The sequence below is a fragment of the Leucoraja erinacea genome, chromosome 3 (genome assembly GCF_028641065.1).
Source record: "Leucoraja erinacea ecotype New England chromosome 3, Leri_hhj_1, whole genome shotgun sequence".
Lineage (NCBI taxonomy): Eukaryota > Metazoa > Chordata > Chondrichthyes > Rajiformes > Rajidae > Leucoraja > Leucoraja erinaceus.
The window spans coordinates 8,132,851-8,152,786 of NC_073379.1; the positions used below are offsets into that span (position 1 = coordinate 8,132,851).

General features: G+C 45.0%; 2 protein-coding genes across 2 annotated transcripts in view; both read left to right on the plus strand.

The window, feature by feature from the left end:
- LOC129693701 (ufm1-specific protease 2-like) overlaps positions 1–7,153 on the plus strand; it is a 35,529-nt gene extending 28,376 nt beyond the window's left edge. The window contains exons 8-11 of the mRNA XM_055630485.1: positions 361–437; positions 1,214–1,338; positions 6,116–6,178; positions 7,145–7,153. Of these exons, the coding sequence (XP_055486460.1) occupies positions 361–437; positions 1,214–1,338; positions 6,116–6,178; positions 7,145–7,153 (274 nt within the window). The remainder of the gene's footprint in view (positions 1–360; positions 438–1,213; positions 1,339–6,115; positions 6,179–7,144) is intronic.
- Positions 7,154–15,571: 8,418 nt separating this feature from the next.
- LOC129695237 (ufm1-specific protease 2-like) overlaps positions 15,572–19,936 on the plus strand; it is a 41,415-nt gene continuing 37,050 nt past the window's right edge. The window contains exons 1-2 of the mRNA XM_055632017.1: positions 15,572–15,723; positions 18,702–18,780. Coding sequence (XP_055487992.1) covers positions 15,721–15,723; positions 18,702–18,780 — 82 coding nt within the window. The 5' untranslated portion in view covers positions 15,572–15,720. The remainder of the gene's footprint in view (positions 15,724–18,701; positions 18,781–19,936) is intronic.

Genomic DNA, 19,936 nt, shown 5'->3' on the forward strand with positions numbered 1-19,936 from the left:
TTCGCTCCATAGATGCTGCCTCACCCGCTGAGTTTCTCCAGCATTTTTGTCTACCTTTGTTTCTCCAGAGATGCTGCTTGACCCACTGAGTTCTTTGCGGTTATATTTTTAGGTATTTTGACATTAGAAGAATGGTATTCAAACTCTTAAGGAGCTTGATATGGGCAAATGGGGAGTTTGATTTTCACTGGTTAGAATATCTAGAGCCAAGGATCACAGTTTTAACATAAGGAGCCAGCCATTCAGCACTAGGATGAAAGGAAATTCTTCACGTGAATATTTCCTCCCTTTTGGTGCTCTTCAAAACTAAGGGAAATAAGAAATTAAATGCAAGCTAACTTATGATTTTCTTTTCTTCAGAAAAACACCTGGCAATTTTCTGGATCAAAGAAAGATCGCCAAGCACTTCATTGAGCATGGAACTCCAGTTATCATTTGTAAGTTTACAATATCAATCTTACATTTTACTCAACTTCTGCAACGGCAGCAATTCTACTGCTGCGCCACTGTGTAAGTTTAGATTTTTTCCCCAAGCATCTTTTGGACGTGATTAGCAAGTTTTTTTGGACGTGATTAGCAAGTTCTGTAACTTGGTGAATGTCCAGTTTCAGTATAGTTCCACTGTAGTTTATTCACGTGTACCGAGGTACAGTGAAAAGCATTTGTTGCGTGCTAACCAGTCAGCAGAAACAATAGACAATAGGTGCAGGAGTAGGCCATTCGGCCCTTCGAGCCAGCACCTCCATTCAATTTGATCATGGCTGATCATCCACATTCAGTACCCCGTTCCTGCATTCTCCCCATATCCCCTGACTCCGCTATTTTTAAGAGCCCTATCCGGCTCTCTATTGAAAGCATCCAGAGAACCTGCCTCCACCGCCCTCTGAGGCAGATAATTCCACAGACTCACCAATCTCTGTGAGAAAAAGTGTTTCCTCATCTCCAAATGGCTTACTCCTTATTCTTAAACTGTGGCCCCTGGTTCTGGACTCCCCCAACTTCGGGAACATGTTTCCTGCCTCTAGCGTGCCAAAGCCCTTAACAATCTTATAGACCGATACATGATTACAATCGAGCTGTCACCCAAACTGCAGTAAAGTGGGGAAGTGGGGTGCATCGTATTTGTTCCTGATGTAATTAGATTTGTACATTGCTATCTTCATTTCTGATGCTTTGATTATTTTTTTTTTGCCGCTCTTACTGAATAAACCAGCCAGTCAACCTCAGTCGTACGTTTTGTTAGGTGTGGCAATGAGTGACGCTCTGGAAAACTCGCGATACCTTATTATGGATCCAGACATCACAGGAATTTATGATATGGCCAAGATAATTGAAAAGGTACACATAAAGAAAACAGCAAAAGTTTGTTATAGTCATACATCATGGAAATAGGCCCTTCGGCCCAACCTGCCCACACCGACCAACATGCCCCATTTACATTAGTCCCACCTGCCTGCGTTTGGTCCATATCCCTCTAAATCTATCCAAACCATGTATCTGTCTAAATGTTTCTTAAACGTTGCAGCTCATTCCATACACCCACCACCAATACCTATGAGAGAGAAGCGAGTGTTACCAAACTTCTGAATTCACTGGGGTGGAACCCTCACCAAGACAGGCGTGAAGCTCGCCGTTTGACCTGTTTTTACAAAATGTTAAATGGTCAGCTCGACATAAATTACAAAACCTACACCAAACCCAAACCAATGCAGACGAGGGCATTCGACCCAATTTGAGATACCAGCTACCAAGACAGATGTGTACAGCAATTCATTCTTCCCCCGCACAAGTAAAGCAAGGAATAGTCTTCACCCTACCATAGTTACCCAACCAGATGCAACTAAATTTAAAGTAGCTCTTTCTTCCCAAAAACCCTTTCTTGCTTAGGTCCTCCCTCCACCATCTCCAGTTTAAATTCCATTTGGAATATTTTGGAGGACCAAGAAACCAAGAACCAAGAATCCCTTGCATGAAAAGGTTACACAACAGATTCCTATTAAATCTTTTCCCCTTCCCCTTAACCATATGTCCTCTGGTCCTCGATTCCCCTACTCTGGGCAAGAGACTGTGCATCTACCCGATCTATTCCTCTCATGATTCTGTACACCTCTGTAAGATCATCCCTCGTCCTCCTGTGCTCCAAGGAATAGAGTCCCAGCCTACTCAACCTCTGCCTATAGCTCAGACCTTTGTTATCTGATGTATGGAAATTAAAAAAAAAAAGGTCTTTCCCACGAGAATCAAAACAGCAAAAATTATGAAACATTTTTTATTAGTAAATTGATTTTTTTAATTTTATAAGAGAATATTGTCTAAGAATCGTTCTCTAAATGTCTCTGATAATGTTTCACAAACCATACCAAAAAGGCAGCAATCTTCTCGGGGATCTTATAGAAACATATAAAATTCTTAAGGGATTGGGCAGGCTAGATGCAGGAAAGATGTTCCCGATGTTGGGGGAGTCCAGAACCAGCGGTCACAGTTTAAGAATAAGGGGTAGGCCATTTAGGACTGAGATGAGGAAAAGCTTTTTCACCCAGAGAGTTGTGAATCTGTGGAATAAAGGCAATGGAGGCCAATTCACTGGATGTATTCATGAGAGAGTTAGATTTACTGTAGCTCTTGGGGCTAACGGAATCAAGGGATATGAGAAGAAAAGCAGGAATTCTGAATGATTGGCCATGATCATATTGAAGGGCAGTGCTGGCTCGAAGGGCCAAATGGCCTACGCCTGCACCTATTTTCTATGTTTCTATGTTTCTCTTGGGAAATGAAGCTGGGACTGAAGTGTCTGAAGTGTCAGTAGGGGAGCACTTTGACTGCAGTGACCATAATTCTATTAGTCTTTAAATGGATATGGAAAGTGACTAGACTGGTCCACAAGTTTAAAATACATTTAGACAATAGACAAAATGTGCAGGAGTAGGCAATTCGGCCCTTTGGGCCAGCACCGCCATTCAATGTGATCATGGCTGATCATCCCCAATCAGTACCCCGAACCTGCCTTCTCCCCATATCCCCTGACTCCGCCATCTTCAAGAGCCCTATCTTGCTCTCTCTTGAAAGTATCCAGCGATTTGGACAGATGTATGTTTAAGAAAGAACTGCAGATGCTGGAAAAATCAAAGGTAGACAAAAATGGTGGGGAAACTCAGCGGGTGAGATGTATGGATAGGAAGTGTTTAGAGGACTACAGTCCAAATGCAGGCAAATGGGACCAACTGGTCGGCATGAACAAAGTGGACAGAAGGACTTGTTATTGTGCTGTACATCTTATGACTCCAAGTTAAAATGGGGCAAGACTAATTTTGATGGCATTGGAGGGGGAGTTAATTATGAGAGGAGGAGATTATCTATTCAATGAGTCCCACACGCTTTAACATGCCCAGATGGAAGATGTCCAAAGAAGGGTCTCAACCCAAAATGGTGTTTGCCATTCCCTCCACAAATGCTGCCTGATCCGCTGAATTCCCACAGCACTCTATGCTGTGCTCAAGATTCCAACATCTGCAGTTATAGTCATAGAGCGTAGAAACATGTGAAATCAAGTCACTTTTATTTCTATAGCACATTTAAAAAACAACTCTCGTTGACCAAAGTGCTTTACTTTGGTGGAGGTGCTAACATTATACAACATTGGTTCATAGATTAAGTAATACATAAAACAGACTTTCGGCCCAACTTTCCCACACCAGCCAACATTTCCCATCTACACCAGTCCCACTTGCCTGCGTTTGGTCCTTATCCTATCAAACCTGTCCCATCCATGTACCTGCCTAACTTTCTTAAACATTGCGATTATCTCACCTCTAGCAGCTCGTTCCATACACCCACTGCCCATGTTGTTAAAATAGTTACCCCTCAGATTCCTATTAAATCTTTTCCCATTCATCTTAAACCTATGCCCTCTGGTCCTTAATTTCCCTACTCTGGACAAGAGACTGTTGCATCTACCCGATCTATTCCACTCATAATTCTTTCTACCTCTATAAGATCACCCCTCATCCTCATGTGCTTCAAGAAATAAAGACCCAGCCTACTCAATCTCTCCCTGTAGCTCAGACCCTCGAGTTCTGGCAACATCCTGGAAAATCTTCTCTGTACCCTTTCCAGCTTGACAACATCTTTCCTACAACATGGAGCCCAGAACTGAACACAATACTCTAAATGCAACCTCACCGACGCCTTATACAACTGCAACATGACCTCCCAACTTCTATACTCTATACTTAATAGGGCAATGTGCCTAAAGCCTTTTTGACCACCTCATCTATTTGTGACTTCACCTTCAAGTACCTGGCAGATGAGGTGTTGTTCCTCGATCTTACATTTGTATTGTAATGTAACAGTGTAGGAAGGCACACAGAGAGAGGTCAGAGGAGGTAGGAAGATGAACTAAAATGGCAGGAAAATGGAAGTTCAGGATCACTCCTGCAGACTGAACTTGATGCACACCTGATGTGCATTTGGGTTCTCTAACATGGAGGAGACCACACTGTTTGCATTAAAAGTTGTGCACTAGATTGGTCAGCGGGACCAAAAACAAGACCTGTTAAAAGGCGGATGAGCTTCTAGTGAGCCAACGGCCATCCACACTTCAGTAGAATTTGCAATCACTGTCGTACATGCAATACAATACAATACAATACAATCAGTTTTATTCACTGTCGTACATAGCATTGTAAGGAATGATGATAAAGCAGTCACACCAAAATCCAATACTTTCAGCGGCGGAAGTCCGCAGGAACTGGAGGACAGAGATGTGTGGTGCGTCCGTCACTGTTCCCAATTTGAGGAAGAAGGTTTTGCTATTGAGGGAGTGCAGCGTAGGTTCACCAGGTTAATTCCCGGGATGGCGGGACTGTCATATGTTGATAGAATGGAGCAGCCGGGCTTGTATACTCTGGAATTTAGAAGAATGAGAGGGGATCTTATTGAAACATATAAGATTATTAAGGGTTTGGACATGCTAGGGGCAGGAAAAATGTTTCCGATGTTGGGGGAGTCCAGAACCAGGGAACCACAGTTTAAGAATAAGGGGTAAGCCATTTAGAACGGAGATGAGGAAATACTTTTTCACACAGAGCGTTGTGAGTGTGGAATTCTCTGCCTCAGAAGATGGTGGAGGCTTGTTCTCTGGATACTTTCAAGAGAGCTAGACAGAGCTCTTAAATATAGCAAAGTCAAGGGATATGGGAGAAGGCAGGAACGGGGTACTGATTGTGGACGATCAGCCATGATCACGTTGAATGGTGGTGCTGGCTCGAAGGGCCGAATGGCCTACTCCTGCACCTATTGTCTATTGTCTATTGAGTGTTCCAGTTTTCTCCCACTTCCTTAAAATGTGTAGTGTGAAAGATTGATTGGCCACTGTACATTCTCCCTGGTGTTTAAGTGAGATGTTGAATCTGGAGGGGTGATTCAACTGGAATAAAGGGAGAATAAAATGGGAAAGGACTGGGATTGGTGTGAAAATGTATGCTCAGTCGTGAATGTGTAGTCAGTTTAGTTCATTGTCACGTGTACTGAGGTGCAGTGAAAAGCTTTGGTTGCGCGCTAACCAGTCAGCAGAAAGACAATACATGATTACAATCGAGCCGTTTACAGTGTACAGATACATGATAAGGGAATAACGTTTAGTGCAAGATAAAGACAGTAAAGTCTGATCAAAGATTGTCCGAGGGTCACCAATGAGGTAAATAGTGGGTCAGCTCTGCTACCTTGGTGATAGGATGGTTCATTTGCCTGATAACAGCTGGATAGAAACTGTCCCTGAATCTGGAGGTGTGCGTTTTCATACAAATGTACCTTTTGCCCGATGGGAGAGGGAAGAGGAGGGAAGGCAGGTTGGTTTGTGTGATGGTCTGGGCTGCGTCCACAATCTATTGCAATTTCTTGCGGTCTTGAATGAAGCTGTTCCCAAACCATGGTGTGATGCATCCCGATAAAATGCTTTCCACGGCGCATCGGTAGAAGTTGGTGGGAGTTGTAGGGGACATGTTGAAATTCCTAAGCCCTCTAGTGGGCTGAAGGATGCTACAGCATGCTGTACCTCCGTATGAATATGATTACTGCAATTCACATTTAGTGGATTTAACCATCTTGTACATTTTAGGCTATTGAGTGGAAAGGAGCAGATTTCTGGGAGACGTCGGAGGTTTATGACATCTTCCTGCCTGTGAGACCAGAAGGAATTTAACATCTCTGCCTCTTGAAGGATTGATTATGGACTTGTGGCTGGAGAAGAACAGAAATTTCAGATGCACAGGAGGCTGACAACATTATGCTCTCACCCCTCAGGATGGGTATCTGCTTTCATAACCCTGCAATAAAAAAAACAGCGGCTAAATATATCCTCTTGCATAAATTGCTTCAAACGCAAGGTTGTTGATCTTTAATAATATCTCCATTCAGGGACCAATTACAGCCATTCCAGATGAGACAGAGACTTAAATGCACCTCCTCCAACCTCAACCCTTGCATTCATGTGCCCTCGCTGAGAACTCCTCCGCTCAGGTGGATCCACGTAAAGACTAGGTTACTATTTCATTGAACACACGTTCTACCTACTAAAGCCAGCTGGAGCTTCCAGTTGCAAGCCACTTCAATACCCCTACCCATTATGGCCTTTTCCATTGCATTTTCTGTGCTGTCGTTGAAGTTCTGCTTGGGTGGTCTACAACCCAACAAGCATGAAGAAGGGTCTCGACCTGTAACGTCACCCATTCCTTCTCTCCAGAGATGCGGCCTGTCCCGCTGCATTACTCCAGCATTTTGTATCTATCTTCAGGATGAACATTGAAATCTTCAGTTGTAGGTTAATAACCATTCTCTCTCCTTCAGATACCTACCCAGGTCCTCTCACATAAAATGTGTAGGAAGGAACTGCAGATGCTGGTTTATACCGCAGACAGGTGTGTCTACTTTGGTATGCCAACTTTGAAGAAGTTCTCCTCCTCTCTCAGTCTGAGTTACTCCAGCATTTTATATCAATTCTCTCACACACACCTTTTGTTCCACTCCCCCTGCTCCTGTCACACAATTCCTCTCCCCTCCTCCACCTCCTCGTCACTCACCCCTACCTCACCATTTCCATCAACCCACCTGTCGATGAATGTCACTCATACTGTGGCTCTGCCCACAGGCTTATTAGAGAGCTCCCCCCTCGCTCTCTTAGGCTAGTTATGCATGCTGAGATGAAAGCTCGTTGAGTTATCTCTGCAGTTGCTAATAAAAGACTATGGATTCAGATTCTAATCACTTTGTATGAGCTTGATCTTTATTCAACATCCCTCCCTCTAGTTCTATATTTCACACCTCGCCAGTTCCTTACCAGATTCTACCATCTGCAGCCATTTGTCTTCTCCACTTAACACCTCCAGTCTTTGTGCCTACCTCCAATCTATTCTCCCCCATCTGACCCAGCTGCTACTCAAGCCTTCCTTACCTGGATCCACCTATCACTTGTCAGCTCTTGCCCAACCTCATCTGAAGAAGGGTCTCGAGCCGAAACGTCACCTATTCCTTTTCTCCAGAGATGCCGTCTGACCCGCTGAGTTACTCCAGCACTTTGAGTCTAGCTTCCCTTCGCTTCACTGCATTTTACCCTTTACCTCCTCTCCACTCCAGTCCTGAAGAAGGGTCCCGTCCTGAAACATCGCCTGTCTACACCCCTCCATAGAGGCTACCTGACCTCCAGAAAATGAGAAAAGACTCAAGAAACGGCAGATGCTGGAATCTGTAGCAAAAAAATAGAGCGTAGCAGGAGGAACTCAGTGGATCAGGCAGCATCTGTGGAGGGAAATGGACAGTCAACGTTTCTGCTTCAATCCCTTCAGGTAAACTGAGAGTGAAAACTAACTCAGTGTAGATGAAGGGTCTCAACCTGAAATATCAACTGTCCATTTCCTTCAACAAATGCTACCTGACCCACCGAATTCCTTACTATCTTGTTTTATACAAACTGCCGCTATTTTTTGAGGTGCCTGTTTGTTTCAAGAACAGTATACCCTTTCACTTGAGCTGTCTTATATTTATTCTGATTAATTGTCATCTTGTAAATATTGCACTTTAATAAACTAACGCATTGCTTCTCGCTCCCCAAGCCTCTGCGTAATGTGTCCCTTGAGTCCTGTTTATACCTAGCACATTGATATAGTATATTGAACTTTTGATATTGATATATTGAACTGTTTCTTTTTTTTCTCATCCCCCGTTATGTACTAGGTTTACATATTCACATATTCTGTTGTGATGCAGCAAGTAAGAATTTCATTGTCCCATCCGGGACATGACAATAAAACACTCTTGACTTGACTCTTGACTGATTAGAAAATGTAAAAGCAGCTCTTTGGTCTAACAATATGAACATGGTTATAATGGAGCTTCAGGACAGCAACCTTTAATCAGAAGGGGGAAAAATGAAAACATAATTTTACATCCAGTGAAAAGATCTGTCAGAATCACACAGCACGGAAACATGCAACCTCAAAAGGCAGTCAGCAGCATCTAGGACCCACACCACCCTGCCCATGCTCTCATTTCAGACTTGCCATCCAGAAGAAGGTCTACAAACAGTGACCTCCAGGTTCAGAAAGTGCTTCTTCCCAACGACCACCAGTCTCTTGAACACTTAAACTCTGAACTGTCTTGGTTGCACTGGGGATTTTGGCCTTTTTAATATATTATTGTACTCCTCCGATCCAAGATGGTGCCCAACCCAGGTGACTCTTTGAGTGCTAGTCTCAGATGTGGATCTGCTATCACGTATTACAATCACTCCTCTCTTTTAAATTTCTACTCCAACAGCAACATTGCTTTCTTTACTTATTCACGTTATTCCCTGATGGCTCGATTGTAATCATGGATTGTCTTTCCTCTGGTTAGCAGGCAACAAAAGCTTTTCACTACCAAATATTATATCACATGTGACAATAAACTAAACTCAAACTCATTTATTCTTTTTAAAATTATTATATTATCTATAAGTACTGTGTTTACAGGCCCATTCTACTGATGCATGTAAGAATTTCATTTCAGGTTAGTTTATTGTCACGTGTACCGAGGTGCAGTGAAAAGCTTATGTTGCGTGCTAACCAGTCAACAGAAAGACAATACATGATTACAATCAATCCATTTACAGTGTATAGATAAGGTTTAAGGGATACATGATTTGTAGGAAAGAACTGCAGATGCTGGTTTAAATTGAAGTTTGACACAAAATGCTGGAGTAATTCAGCAGGGACAGGCAGCGAAGGAATGGGTGACATATTGGGTGAGACCCTGCTTCAGGCTGATGTCAGGGGAGGGGGGTGGAGCAGAGATAGAATGTAATTGGAGATAGTAAGACTGGTGAGAGACCTGGGGAGGGGGGGCGGGATGGAAAGAATGGGAAAGCAAGGGCTATTTCAAGAGAGAAGTCAATATTTCATACTGCTGAGGTGTAAGCTACCCAAGCGAAAAATTAGGTGCTGTTCCTCCCATTTGCGCTGGGCCTCACTCTGACCATGAAGGAGGCCCAGGACGGAAAGGTCAGATTAGGAATTGGAGGGGGAGTTGAAGTGCTGAGCCACCGGGAGATCAGGTAGGTTAAGGCAGACAGAGAGGAGATGTTCAGCGAAACGATCGGCGAGCCTGCGCTTGGTCTCGCCGATGTACAGAAATTGACACCTGGGACAGCGGATGCAGTAGATGAGATTGGAGGAGGTGCAAGTGAACCTCTGCCTCACCTGGAAAGACTCCCGGGGTCCTTGGATGGAGTCAAGGGAGGAGATAAAGGGACAGGTGTTGCATCTCCTGCATTTGCAGGGTAAAGTACCTGGGGAGGGGGTGGTTAAGATGGGAAGCTACGTGTTGACCAGGAAGTTGCAGAGGGAACGGTCTCTGCAGAAAGCGGTCTCTGCGGAAAGGGACACACAATTGTTCTGTTTCGGTACATATGACAATTAAACACTCTTGACTCTCTTGAAATCACGAGTATCATGATATAAATAGTACCATGACGAATAAACCACTGCTTTGTCAGTCGGAAAGCTCAGGTGGGTAAATGGGAAAAGAGGTGAAAAGTAACAAAGAAGCTCAAAAATGCAGGACAAAAGAGGGCGACAATAAGACTAACACCGCCAAATATTTTTTTTACATTTCAAAAATAAACTTTAATGAAAATATAAAATATGCATGCAAAACAAAAAAGAAAAAAAACACCTCTTCATATATTCTTGTTTGAATATTTGCTGAATATACAGGTCACATTATCTGGGCGCCAATGCATAGGGTGCACCTTATAAAGATGGCGGCGGCATCCCCCTCACAAAGATGTCCAAGAAGTAAGTTCCGCGCCCACCATGACTTGGAGCGCTTCTACCGTCGTCTCCGCCTCACAGCGCACTTCCATGGGAAGGAGTCCTCGCCCCCCAATGATGACCCTTTTCCCCGTCTCCAACGCACCCCCTCCTCGTGGAACCCCCCTCGTAAAGTCCCGGCTCTGGAACTCTTTATCCAGAACTGCCGCCGCGACGTCAACCGCCTCAACTTCTCCACTCCCTTGTCTCACTCTAATCTTTCCCCCTCTGAACGCACTGCCATTGATTCACTCCGCAAAAACCCAGATTGGGTCATCAAACCAGCCGACAAGGGAGGTGCCGTGGTAGTCTGGCGCGTCGATCTCTACAAAGCTGAGGCCACGCGCCAACTCTCGGACACCTCCTCCTACTTACCCTTGGACCATGACCCCACTGATGAGCACCAGGCCACCATTTCTAGCACCATCACCGACTTCATCAATTCCCACGCCCTGCCCGACCAAGCTTCCAACCACATCGTTCCCCAGCCCCGCACGGCCCGTTTTTACCTTCTCCCCAAAATCCACAAACCCGGCTCTCCCGGCAGACCCATTGTCTCTGCGTGTTCGTGCCCCACCGAACTCATCTCCACATACCTTGACTCCATCCTATCCCCCTTGGTCAAATCCCTTCCTACCTATGTTCTAGACACCTCACTCTCCGCCGCCTCCACGCATTCCACTCTCTAGCCCTCACCCCCTCATCTTCACCATGGATGTCAAGTCACTATACACCTCCATCCCCCACCAGGATGGCCTCAAAGCCCTCCGGTTCTTCCTCGACCAGAGGAGCAACCTATACCCAGCCACTGACACTCTCCTCCGCTTAGCGGAGTTGGTCCTCACCCTCAACAACTTTACATTTGACTCCTCCCATTTCCTCCAAACACAAGGCGTAGCTATGGGCACACGCATGGGCCCCAGCTACGCCTGCCTCTTTGTCGGGTACGTTGAACAATCCTTGTTCAATACGTACCAGGGCCCCATCCCCGACCTCTATCTCCGTTACATTGACGACTGCTTTGGGGCCACCTCCTGCACCTACACACAACTGACTGACTTCATCCACTTCACCACCAACTTCCACCCGGCACTCCAATACACCTGGACCATTTCCGACACTTCCCTACCATTCCTTGACCTCACCATCTCCATCGCAGGGGACAGACTCCTGACCGACATACATTACAAACCCACTGACTCACATGGCTATCTGGACTACACGTCTTCCCACCCTGCCCCCTGTAAAGACTCCATCCCCTACTCCCAATTCCTCCGCCTACGCCGCATCTGTTCCCAGGATGAGACATTCCATACCAGGGCATCAGAAATGTCCTCGTTCTTCAGGGAACGGGGATTCCCCTCCGCCACCATAGATGAAGCTCACAACAGGGTCTCATCCATACCCCATAACACTGCTCTCTCTCCCCATCCCCGCACTCGCAACAAGGGCAGAGTCCCTCTTGTCCTCACCTTTCACCCCATCAGCCGGCAAATACAACACATAATCCTCCGCCATTTCCGCCACCTCCAACGTGACCCCACCACTCGCCACATCTTCCCATCTCACCCCATGTCTGCCTTCCACAAAGACCGCTCCCTCCGCAACTCCCTTGTCAATTCTTCCCTTCCCTCCCGCACCACCCCCTCCCCGGGTACTTTCCGTTGCAACCGCAAGAAATGCAACACCTGTCCCTTCACCTCCCACCTCGACTCCATTCAAGGACCCAAGCAGTCGTTCCAGGTGCGACAAAGGTTCACCTGCATCTCCTCCAACCTCATTTACTGCATCCTCTGCTCTAGGTGTCAGCTGATTTAAATTGGGGAGACTAAGCGTAGGTTGGGCGATCTTTTCACCGAACACCTCCACTCAGTCCGCAATAACCAACCTGACCTCCCGGTGGCTCAGCACTTCAACTCCCCTTCCCATTCCCCATCCGACCTCTCTGTCCTGGGTCTCCTCCATTGCCAGAGTGAGCAACAGCGGAAATTGGAGGAACAGCACCTCATATTCCGCCTGGGGACCTTGCGTCCGGATGGCATTAACATTGAATTCTCCCAATTTTGCTAGCCCTTGCTGTCTCCTCCCCTTCCTTAACCCTCTAGCTGTCTCCTCCCACTCTCCTATCCAAAGATCCTAGAGGAGCAAGATAGACCACTCCTCCGAAATCCAATGGACAGGCGTGTAGTACGTGACGGAACGTCACGGCAGCCATTTTTTAATGCGACACGCGACTTCCGGTATGCTACCCGCTGAAATCCAAACCAAAGATTATAGAGCTCCGCTATAATCTTTGATCCAAAGCAAAGATCCTCGAGTATCTTGTAGCAGGAACAGCCCCCTCCTTTGCGTAGTTTCACCTTGCATTGTATTGCTTTAACACACACTGCACAAAATTAAATTTAACGTATACATATTTTATATATTTATATGAATGTGTGTCTGTGTGTGAAAGGCAAGTTAGAGATAATTAAGTTTATTCTCATGGATCAGAAGCAACTTTGATTTAAATAATCACTACTAATTTATTTGTCTTGTAAGATGATATACATAAACCATAAAGGCAATTATATATATAATTATATAGTAATAATATATATATGCATATACCTGTATATATTTATACACACATATATATACACATACATATATACACATACATATGTATACACATACATATGCACACATACAAATACACGCATACATATGGATACATTTATATGCATACATACACACATATAAACATATATATACATACATATATACACACATATACATATACATGCATATATACACATACATGCATATATACACATACATATTTATACATATGATTATTTTCCAACGATCAATAGATTTACGATCAGTTCCTGTGGATTGGAGGATAGCTAATGCTATCCCACTTTTCAAGAAAGGAGCGAGAGAGAGAAAACGGGGAATTACAGACCAGTTAGCCTGACTTTGGTGGTGTGAAAGATGCTGGAGTCAATTATTAAAGATGTAATTATGGGGCATTTGGATAGCAGTAAAAGGATTAGTCCAAGTCAACATGGATTTATGATTTTACAATGCATTTAAGCCTCTCCCATTTTTATGAGATGCATTCCTGGAATATGTAGGAAGTTTATTGTAACCTAATTGCCTGAACAATGGATGATATATCACTTAAATGCAATTGTTTTCAGTTGTGTGGAGAGACCTGTATATTGAAAATGCTTTTTGCCTCTAATATGTCAATTTACCTTAAATGTAGAAGAGCTTATTAAAATCTTCTTACAAAGACCATTAAGTATTTTCTTTCTATCCTCTTTTGGACCCAAGGAATAGCAGAGCTGCCAACTCTCACGAAGAGGTAAGGGAGGGAGAGATGGAAGGGAGGGAGAGAGGAAAGGGAGGGAGATCGAGAGAAGAGAGGGGGAGAGAGAGAGAGAGATCGAGAGAAGAGAGGGGAGCGAGAGATCGAGAGGAGGGGAGAGAGAGATCGAGAGAAGAAGGAGGGAGAAGGGGGGAGAGGGAGAAGGGGGAGGGAGAAGGGGGACAGGGAGAAGGGGGAGAGGGAGAGTGGAACGATAGCACATTATAACGCGCAGCCGTCCCATTCCGACCAAAGATTATAGAGCAGAGCTCCACTAGTATCTTTGATTGCGGCCGAACCCCCCGACCCACAATTGCACCCAAAGGTGATAGAGCAGAGTTGTATAATATTTGATTTTCACGGCGGGCTTGTGATCTTTGCTTGTGATGTCTTGACAATTCGAGGAATATAATGGGTAACAGCCGCCCATTCTCGGACTTGAACCTGAGCTCGAAAAATCTCCTGGTCACTGGACCTAATGTGTCCGCGGGCCATATTGTGGAGACCAATCCCTTACAAGAACAAAACCAAAAACGTACAGAAGTGTTAAAATTGTCTTTATTATTATGGTAAAGGTCTATTAAAAAATAAGTCTAATAACTTTCTAATGTACCGACAAACCCAGTTTCCCAATGGCCGTTGATGGGAGAACAGAAAATAACATTTTCACGACAGAATATCGACTGAAAATAATAAAAATATTTTCTCACCTTTCTTTTTTTATTGGGGAACCTAAACCGAACACCTCCGCTCGGTCCGCAATAACCAAGCTGACCTCCCGGTGGCTCAGCACTTCAACTCCCCCTCCCACTCCGCCTCCGACCTCTCTGTCCTGGGTCTCCTCCATGGCCACAGCGAGCAGCACCGGAAATTGGAGGAACAGCACCTCATATTCCGTTTGGGGAGTCTGCACCCCCGGGGCATGAACATCGAATTCTCCCAATTCTGTTAGTCCTTGCTGTCTCCTCCCCTTCCTCAGCTCCCCTGCTGTCTCCTCCCACCCTCCAGCCTTCTGGCTACTCCTCCTTTTCCCTTTCTTGTCCCCCACCCACCCCCACCCCCGATCAGTCTGAAGAAGGGTTTCGGCCCGAAACGTTGCCTATTTCCTTCGCTCCATAGATGCTGCTGCACCCGCTGAGTTTCTCCAGCTTTTCTGTGTAACCTAAAGAATGACAGGTCGGGTCGTTTAGATTTACGATTAGAATACTTGATAGCAGAGCAGTGAGATGAAATTTAGATAAGGACGCCATGACAGTGTGGGGGAAGCCCAATAAATGCCTCGAAAAATGGGGTCGACGATCACACACGTCATACTACGCGTTTTTCGAGGAGTGGTCTATCTTGCTCCTCTATAATCTTTGCTCCTATCCGCCCGCCATCGGGCTCCTCCTCCTCCTCCCCTTTTCCTTCCTTCTTCTCCCCCACCCCCCATCAGTCTGAAGAAGGGTTTCGGTCCGAAACGTCGCCTATTTCCTTCGCTGCATAGATGCTGCTGCACCCGCTCAGTTTCTCCAGCAATTTTGTGTACCCCCTCACAAAGATGGTTGCGGTGCCACCTCACGAAGATGGCGGCGCCGGCGGCGGCGGCGCCCCTCACAAAGATGGCGGTGACAACAAACAACACGGCGGCGGCGCCCCTTACAAAGATGGCGGTGCCAACAAACAACACGGCGGCGGCGCCCCTCACAAAGATGGCGGCGACAACAAACAACACGGCGGCGGCGCCCCTTACAAAGATGGCGGTGCCAACAAACAACACGGCGGCGGCGCCCCTCACAAAGATGGCGGCGACAACAAACAACACGGCGGCGGCGCCCCTCACAAAGATGGCGGCGACAACAACCAACACGGCGGCGGCGCCCCTCACGAAGATGGCGGCGGCGCGGGCTGAATGGTTTCCGCGGCAACGGCGCCGGGCAACAACGTGACGTGGCGGTGTTGAGGCGGGGAGATCGAAGGTGGGCGGCGGCTGTTTGAAGGCGTCTGGTGCAGACAGTGGCCGGCGACTCGCCCAGCGGAATAAACATGGTGAGGAGAGCCCCGAGTGGGGCAGATCCTGCGGCCTGGCGGGCGGGCAGGCGGGCGGGCGCGGCCTGTTCCTTCCCCAGTGGGCCCGGCCCGGCCCACAGGCTTCACCGTCAACACAGGGCCCGGGACCCTCGCCCCCTCATCTAAATGACAAATGATTTTGACAACCAGAATGATCTTTTTATCCTTGTTTGTAACATTTGACATAGGTGTGTGTTGGAAGGAACTGCAGATGCTGGTTTAATATGGGATAGTACTGCCCTAATTTGACAAAAGGAAGCAACTGAAGATTTTGTCAAAATTGAGTTATTGCTTGTTTTAGGGTATTTGAGATATGCTCAACACAATGGTGAACAAAATAAGTCTTCTCTGAGTACAATTTGAAAATATTTATACCAGAGAAGTAAGAAATTCCATCACAGAGGGCTGAAAGAAAAACACGTTTCCTCATTTACAAGAAAACTCCTTTCTGTCAGTTGCTTCCTTTTGTCAAAGTACGGCAGAGTAGCATTAGGCCATTCGGCCCATCAAATCTGCTCTGCCATTCAATTATGGCTGATCGATCTTTCCCTCCTAACCCCATTATCCTGCCTTCACCCCATTATCCCTGTCTGTGGAGTTCTCTGCCTTGGAGGACGGTGGAGGCGGGTTCTCTGGATGCTTTCAAGATAGGGCTCTTAAAAATAGCGGAGTCGGGATATGGGGAGAAGGCAGGAACAGGGTACTGATTGGGGATGATCAGCCATGATCACATTACATGGCGGTGCTGGCTTGAAGGGCCGAATGGCATACTCCTGCACCTATTGTCTATTAATAATAATAATAAATTTTATTTATGGGCACCTTTCAAGAGTCTCAAGGACACCTTACAAAAATTTAGCAGGTAGAGGAAAAACATGTAAGGGGAATGAAATAAATAGTAGAGACATGTCTAGTACACAAAGTAAAGACAGAATTCAATACAAAACACAATATGAGGCAATTAATGCACAGATGAAAAGGGAGGGGGACGTGGGGCTAAGGATAGGCAGAGGTGAAGAGATGGGTCTTGAGGCGGGACTGGAAGATGGTGAGGGACACAGAATTGCGGATCAGTTGGGGGAGGGAGTTCCAGAGCCTGGTAGCTGCCCTGGAGAAAGCTCTGTCCCCAAAACTGCACCCGTACTAATCAAGTATCTATCTATCCCTGCCTTAAAAATATCCACTGATCTGGCCTCTACAGCCTTCTGTGGCAATGAATTCCACAGATTCACCACCCTCCTCATCTCCTTCCTAAAAGAACATCCTTTAATTTTAAGGCTTTGACCTCTAGTCCTAGACTCTCCCACTAGTGGAAACATCCTCTCCTCATCCACTCTATCCAAGCCTTTCACTATTCTGTATGTTTCAATGAAGTTCCCCCTCCCCCCTCCATAGTCTCCTAAAGTAAAAACTTATGGCAAAGTTTTCGACATGTGAACACAACTATGTAAAACAAATAATTAGATAACTCTTTGACTCTACCTGCCTGTTATTCAACCTTCCAAATTTAACTTCCAATACACTTAAGAAGGAGGCCATGGTGCCCATGCCAAAATCAGTGTTTGGTAATGCTACTCATTCAGAATCTTTTTAAATGTAACAAGGGTTTCTCTTCCTACCACCGTTTCAGGCAGACCCCCATGATTCATTGGACACACACGAACGCCATCTCCCTCCACAGATGCTGCCTGACCCACTGAGATCCTTCAGTACCTTTTTATTTCTCCGCTCAAGATTAATTGATTGAAATAGTTTTCTCTCAACTTTCTGTTAATCTTTCTGGTAATGAAGAGGTCAGTACATAAGGATTACAGATGTATCTACCTGTATAAACCCTACTATTGCTTACTGTTCACTGTTCATCGTGTCTCGTCTTGAGGGACTTTAGTTTGTGGATGGACTGAAGAAGTTGGGATTCTTGGTGTTGAAACAAAAGAGGCTGGAAGGTGGTCTAGGTCATTGCAGAATTAGGCCATTCTGTTGAATGGCAAGTAATTCAATGGCAACCATTCAATCATGGTTGATATATCTTTCCCTGTCAACCCATTTCTCCTGCCTTCTCCCCCCTAACCCCTGACACCTGTACCAATTAACTATCTATCTCTGCCTTAAAAATATATCTATTGACGGCCCCGACAACCTTCTGTGGCAATGAATTCCACAGATTCACCACACTTTGACAAAATAAATTCCTCCTCATCTCCTTCCTAAAGGAACATCCTTTTATTCTGAGGCTATGACCTCTGGTCCTAGACTCCCCCACTACTGGAAACATCCTCTCCACGTCAACTCTATCCAGGCCTTTCATTATTCTTAAGATGCCTTAATCAAATTAAGGTATTAAAAAATCATGAACAGTATCGATTAGAGGATGTAAGGTAATGGTGATTGGCAAGCAAAAAAATAAAAGTATTATGTGGCAAGGTTAGTGTGTGGAATGCATATTGGGGATAATAGTGGAGGTAGATTCCATTGAAATGTTCAAAATGGAGGTGGATATGGAGATATCTGAATTTCCTCAATCTCTTCCAATCTCATGTTGGTATGCCTTCACTGATTATTGGATTAAACAGAAGGCTGTGGAGGCCAAGTCAATGAATATGTTAAGGCAGAGATAGATAAATAGATAGATTCTTGATGTATGGGTGTCAGGGGTTATGGGGAGAAGGCAGGAGAATGGGGTTGAGAGGGAGCAGTAGATCAGTCATGATTGAATGGCGGAATAGACTTGATGGGCTGATTGGCCTAATTCTGCTCCTAATACTTATGAACTTATGAAACTGATTCAAGGGTTCGTCAGTTATTTTATGGTATGAATAAGTGGATTAGAGTTTCTGTACTTATGGAAGAGCATAGCTACATGACCACCACAGACAGAGAGAAGTATTCAGTGTACATAGAAAAAACTTGCAGTATTGATGTAGGTAGATTACTTTCCCTCAATCCATTTATTTCAGCTGCCACTTGATACTGAAGACTTGTTGTTCCGAATAAAGGGAAGAATACCTTTGGATGGATTCCTGCATAAAACAGATGGTGAGGATTTTGAACATTTAAATAATGTAATTTTGTAACATGTTTTCTATTTGTTCTTTGAGAAATTCCCGAATAATGATTTATGTGATGAGATTTTGTGTGTGAAAATTATGTTAATAATCTTTATTACTTTTAACTCGTACCCATGGATTCTCCAAACTCTATATTACTGATTGTATGCCTCATTGCCCCCCTGAGCTAACAATGATCTATTCCTTGATGTTCGTCTCCTTTGATCTCTCGTTTTCGCAACTTACCCTTCCATATTGCTATGCCTCCCCCTCGCATGACTGTCGAAGGGTCTCGATCCGAAACATCACCCATTCCTTCTCTCCAGAGATGCTGCCTGTCCCGCTGAGTTACTCCAGCATTTTGTGGCTATCTTTGGTGTAAACCAGCATCTGCAGTTCCTTCCTGTCTATTTAAATGTATTTAATTTATTGAAAAAAGTGATCTCTGTCCTTTCTATCTGAGTGATAGTTTTGCAATTAGTTAGATACCTTTGCTGTTTTGTTGCCCAGTGATACCCTGAATATTCCTTTCCTGCCAGTTGACTGTAAATAATCATGTTATTGAATTTATTATGGTATTTTTAAATAGTTAAGGCAGCTGGACTAATGCTAATAAAGATCAAGCAAATTAGGTTAGGTATGTCACTTGTGCCATTTTCATAAGAATACAATTAAAGTCCAGCTTAGAAAATATCAACTGATTAATTTACCTATGGCCGCTTCATATTACGTCTCTATGACTTGCCATCAACAACATCCTAAATTTAGTTTAGTTTAGAGATACAGCGTGGAAACGGGCCCTTCTGTCCATCTAATCAGTGCCGACCAGCGATCACCCCGTACACCAGCTCTATCGTACACACGAGATAATTTACAGACGTCAATTAACCTACAACCTGCACGTCTTTGGAGTGTGGGATGAAATCGGAGCGCCCCTGGAAACCCACGCGGAAACGGGGAGAACGTGCAAACTCTATAGACAGCACTCGTAGTCATGATTGAACCCGGGTCATAGAAATATAGAAAATAGGTGCAGGAGTAGGCCATTCGACCCTTTGAGTCAGTACCGCCATTCAATATGGTCATGGCTGATCATCGAAAATCAGTATTCCATTCTGGCTTTATCCCCATATCCCTTGATTCCC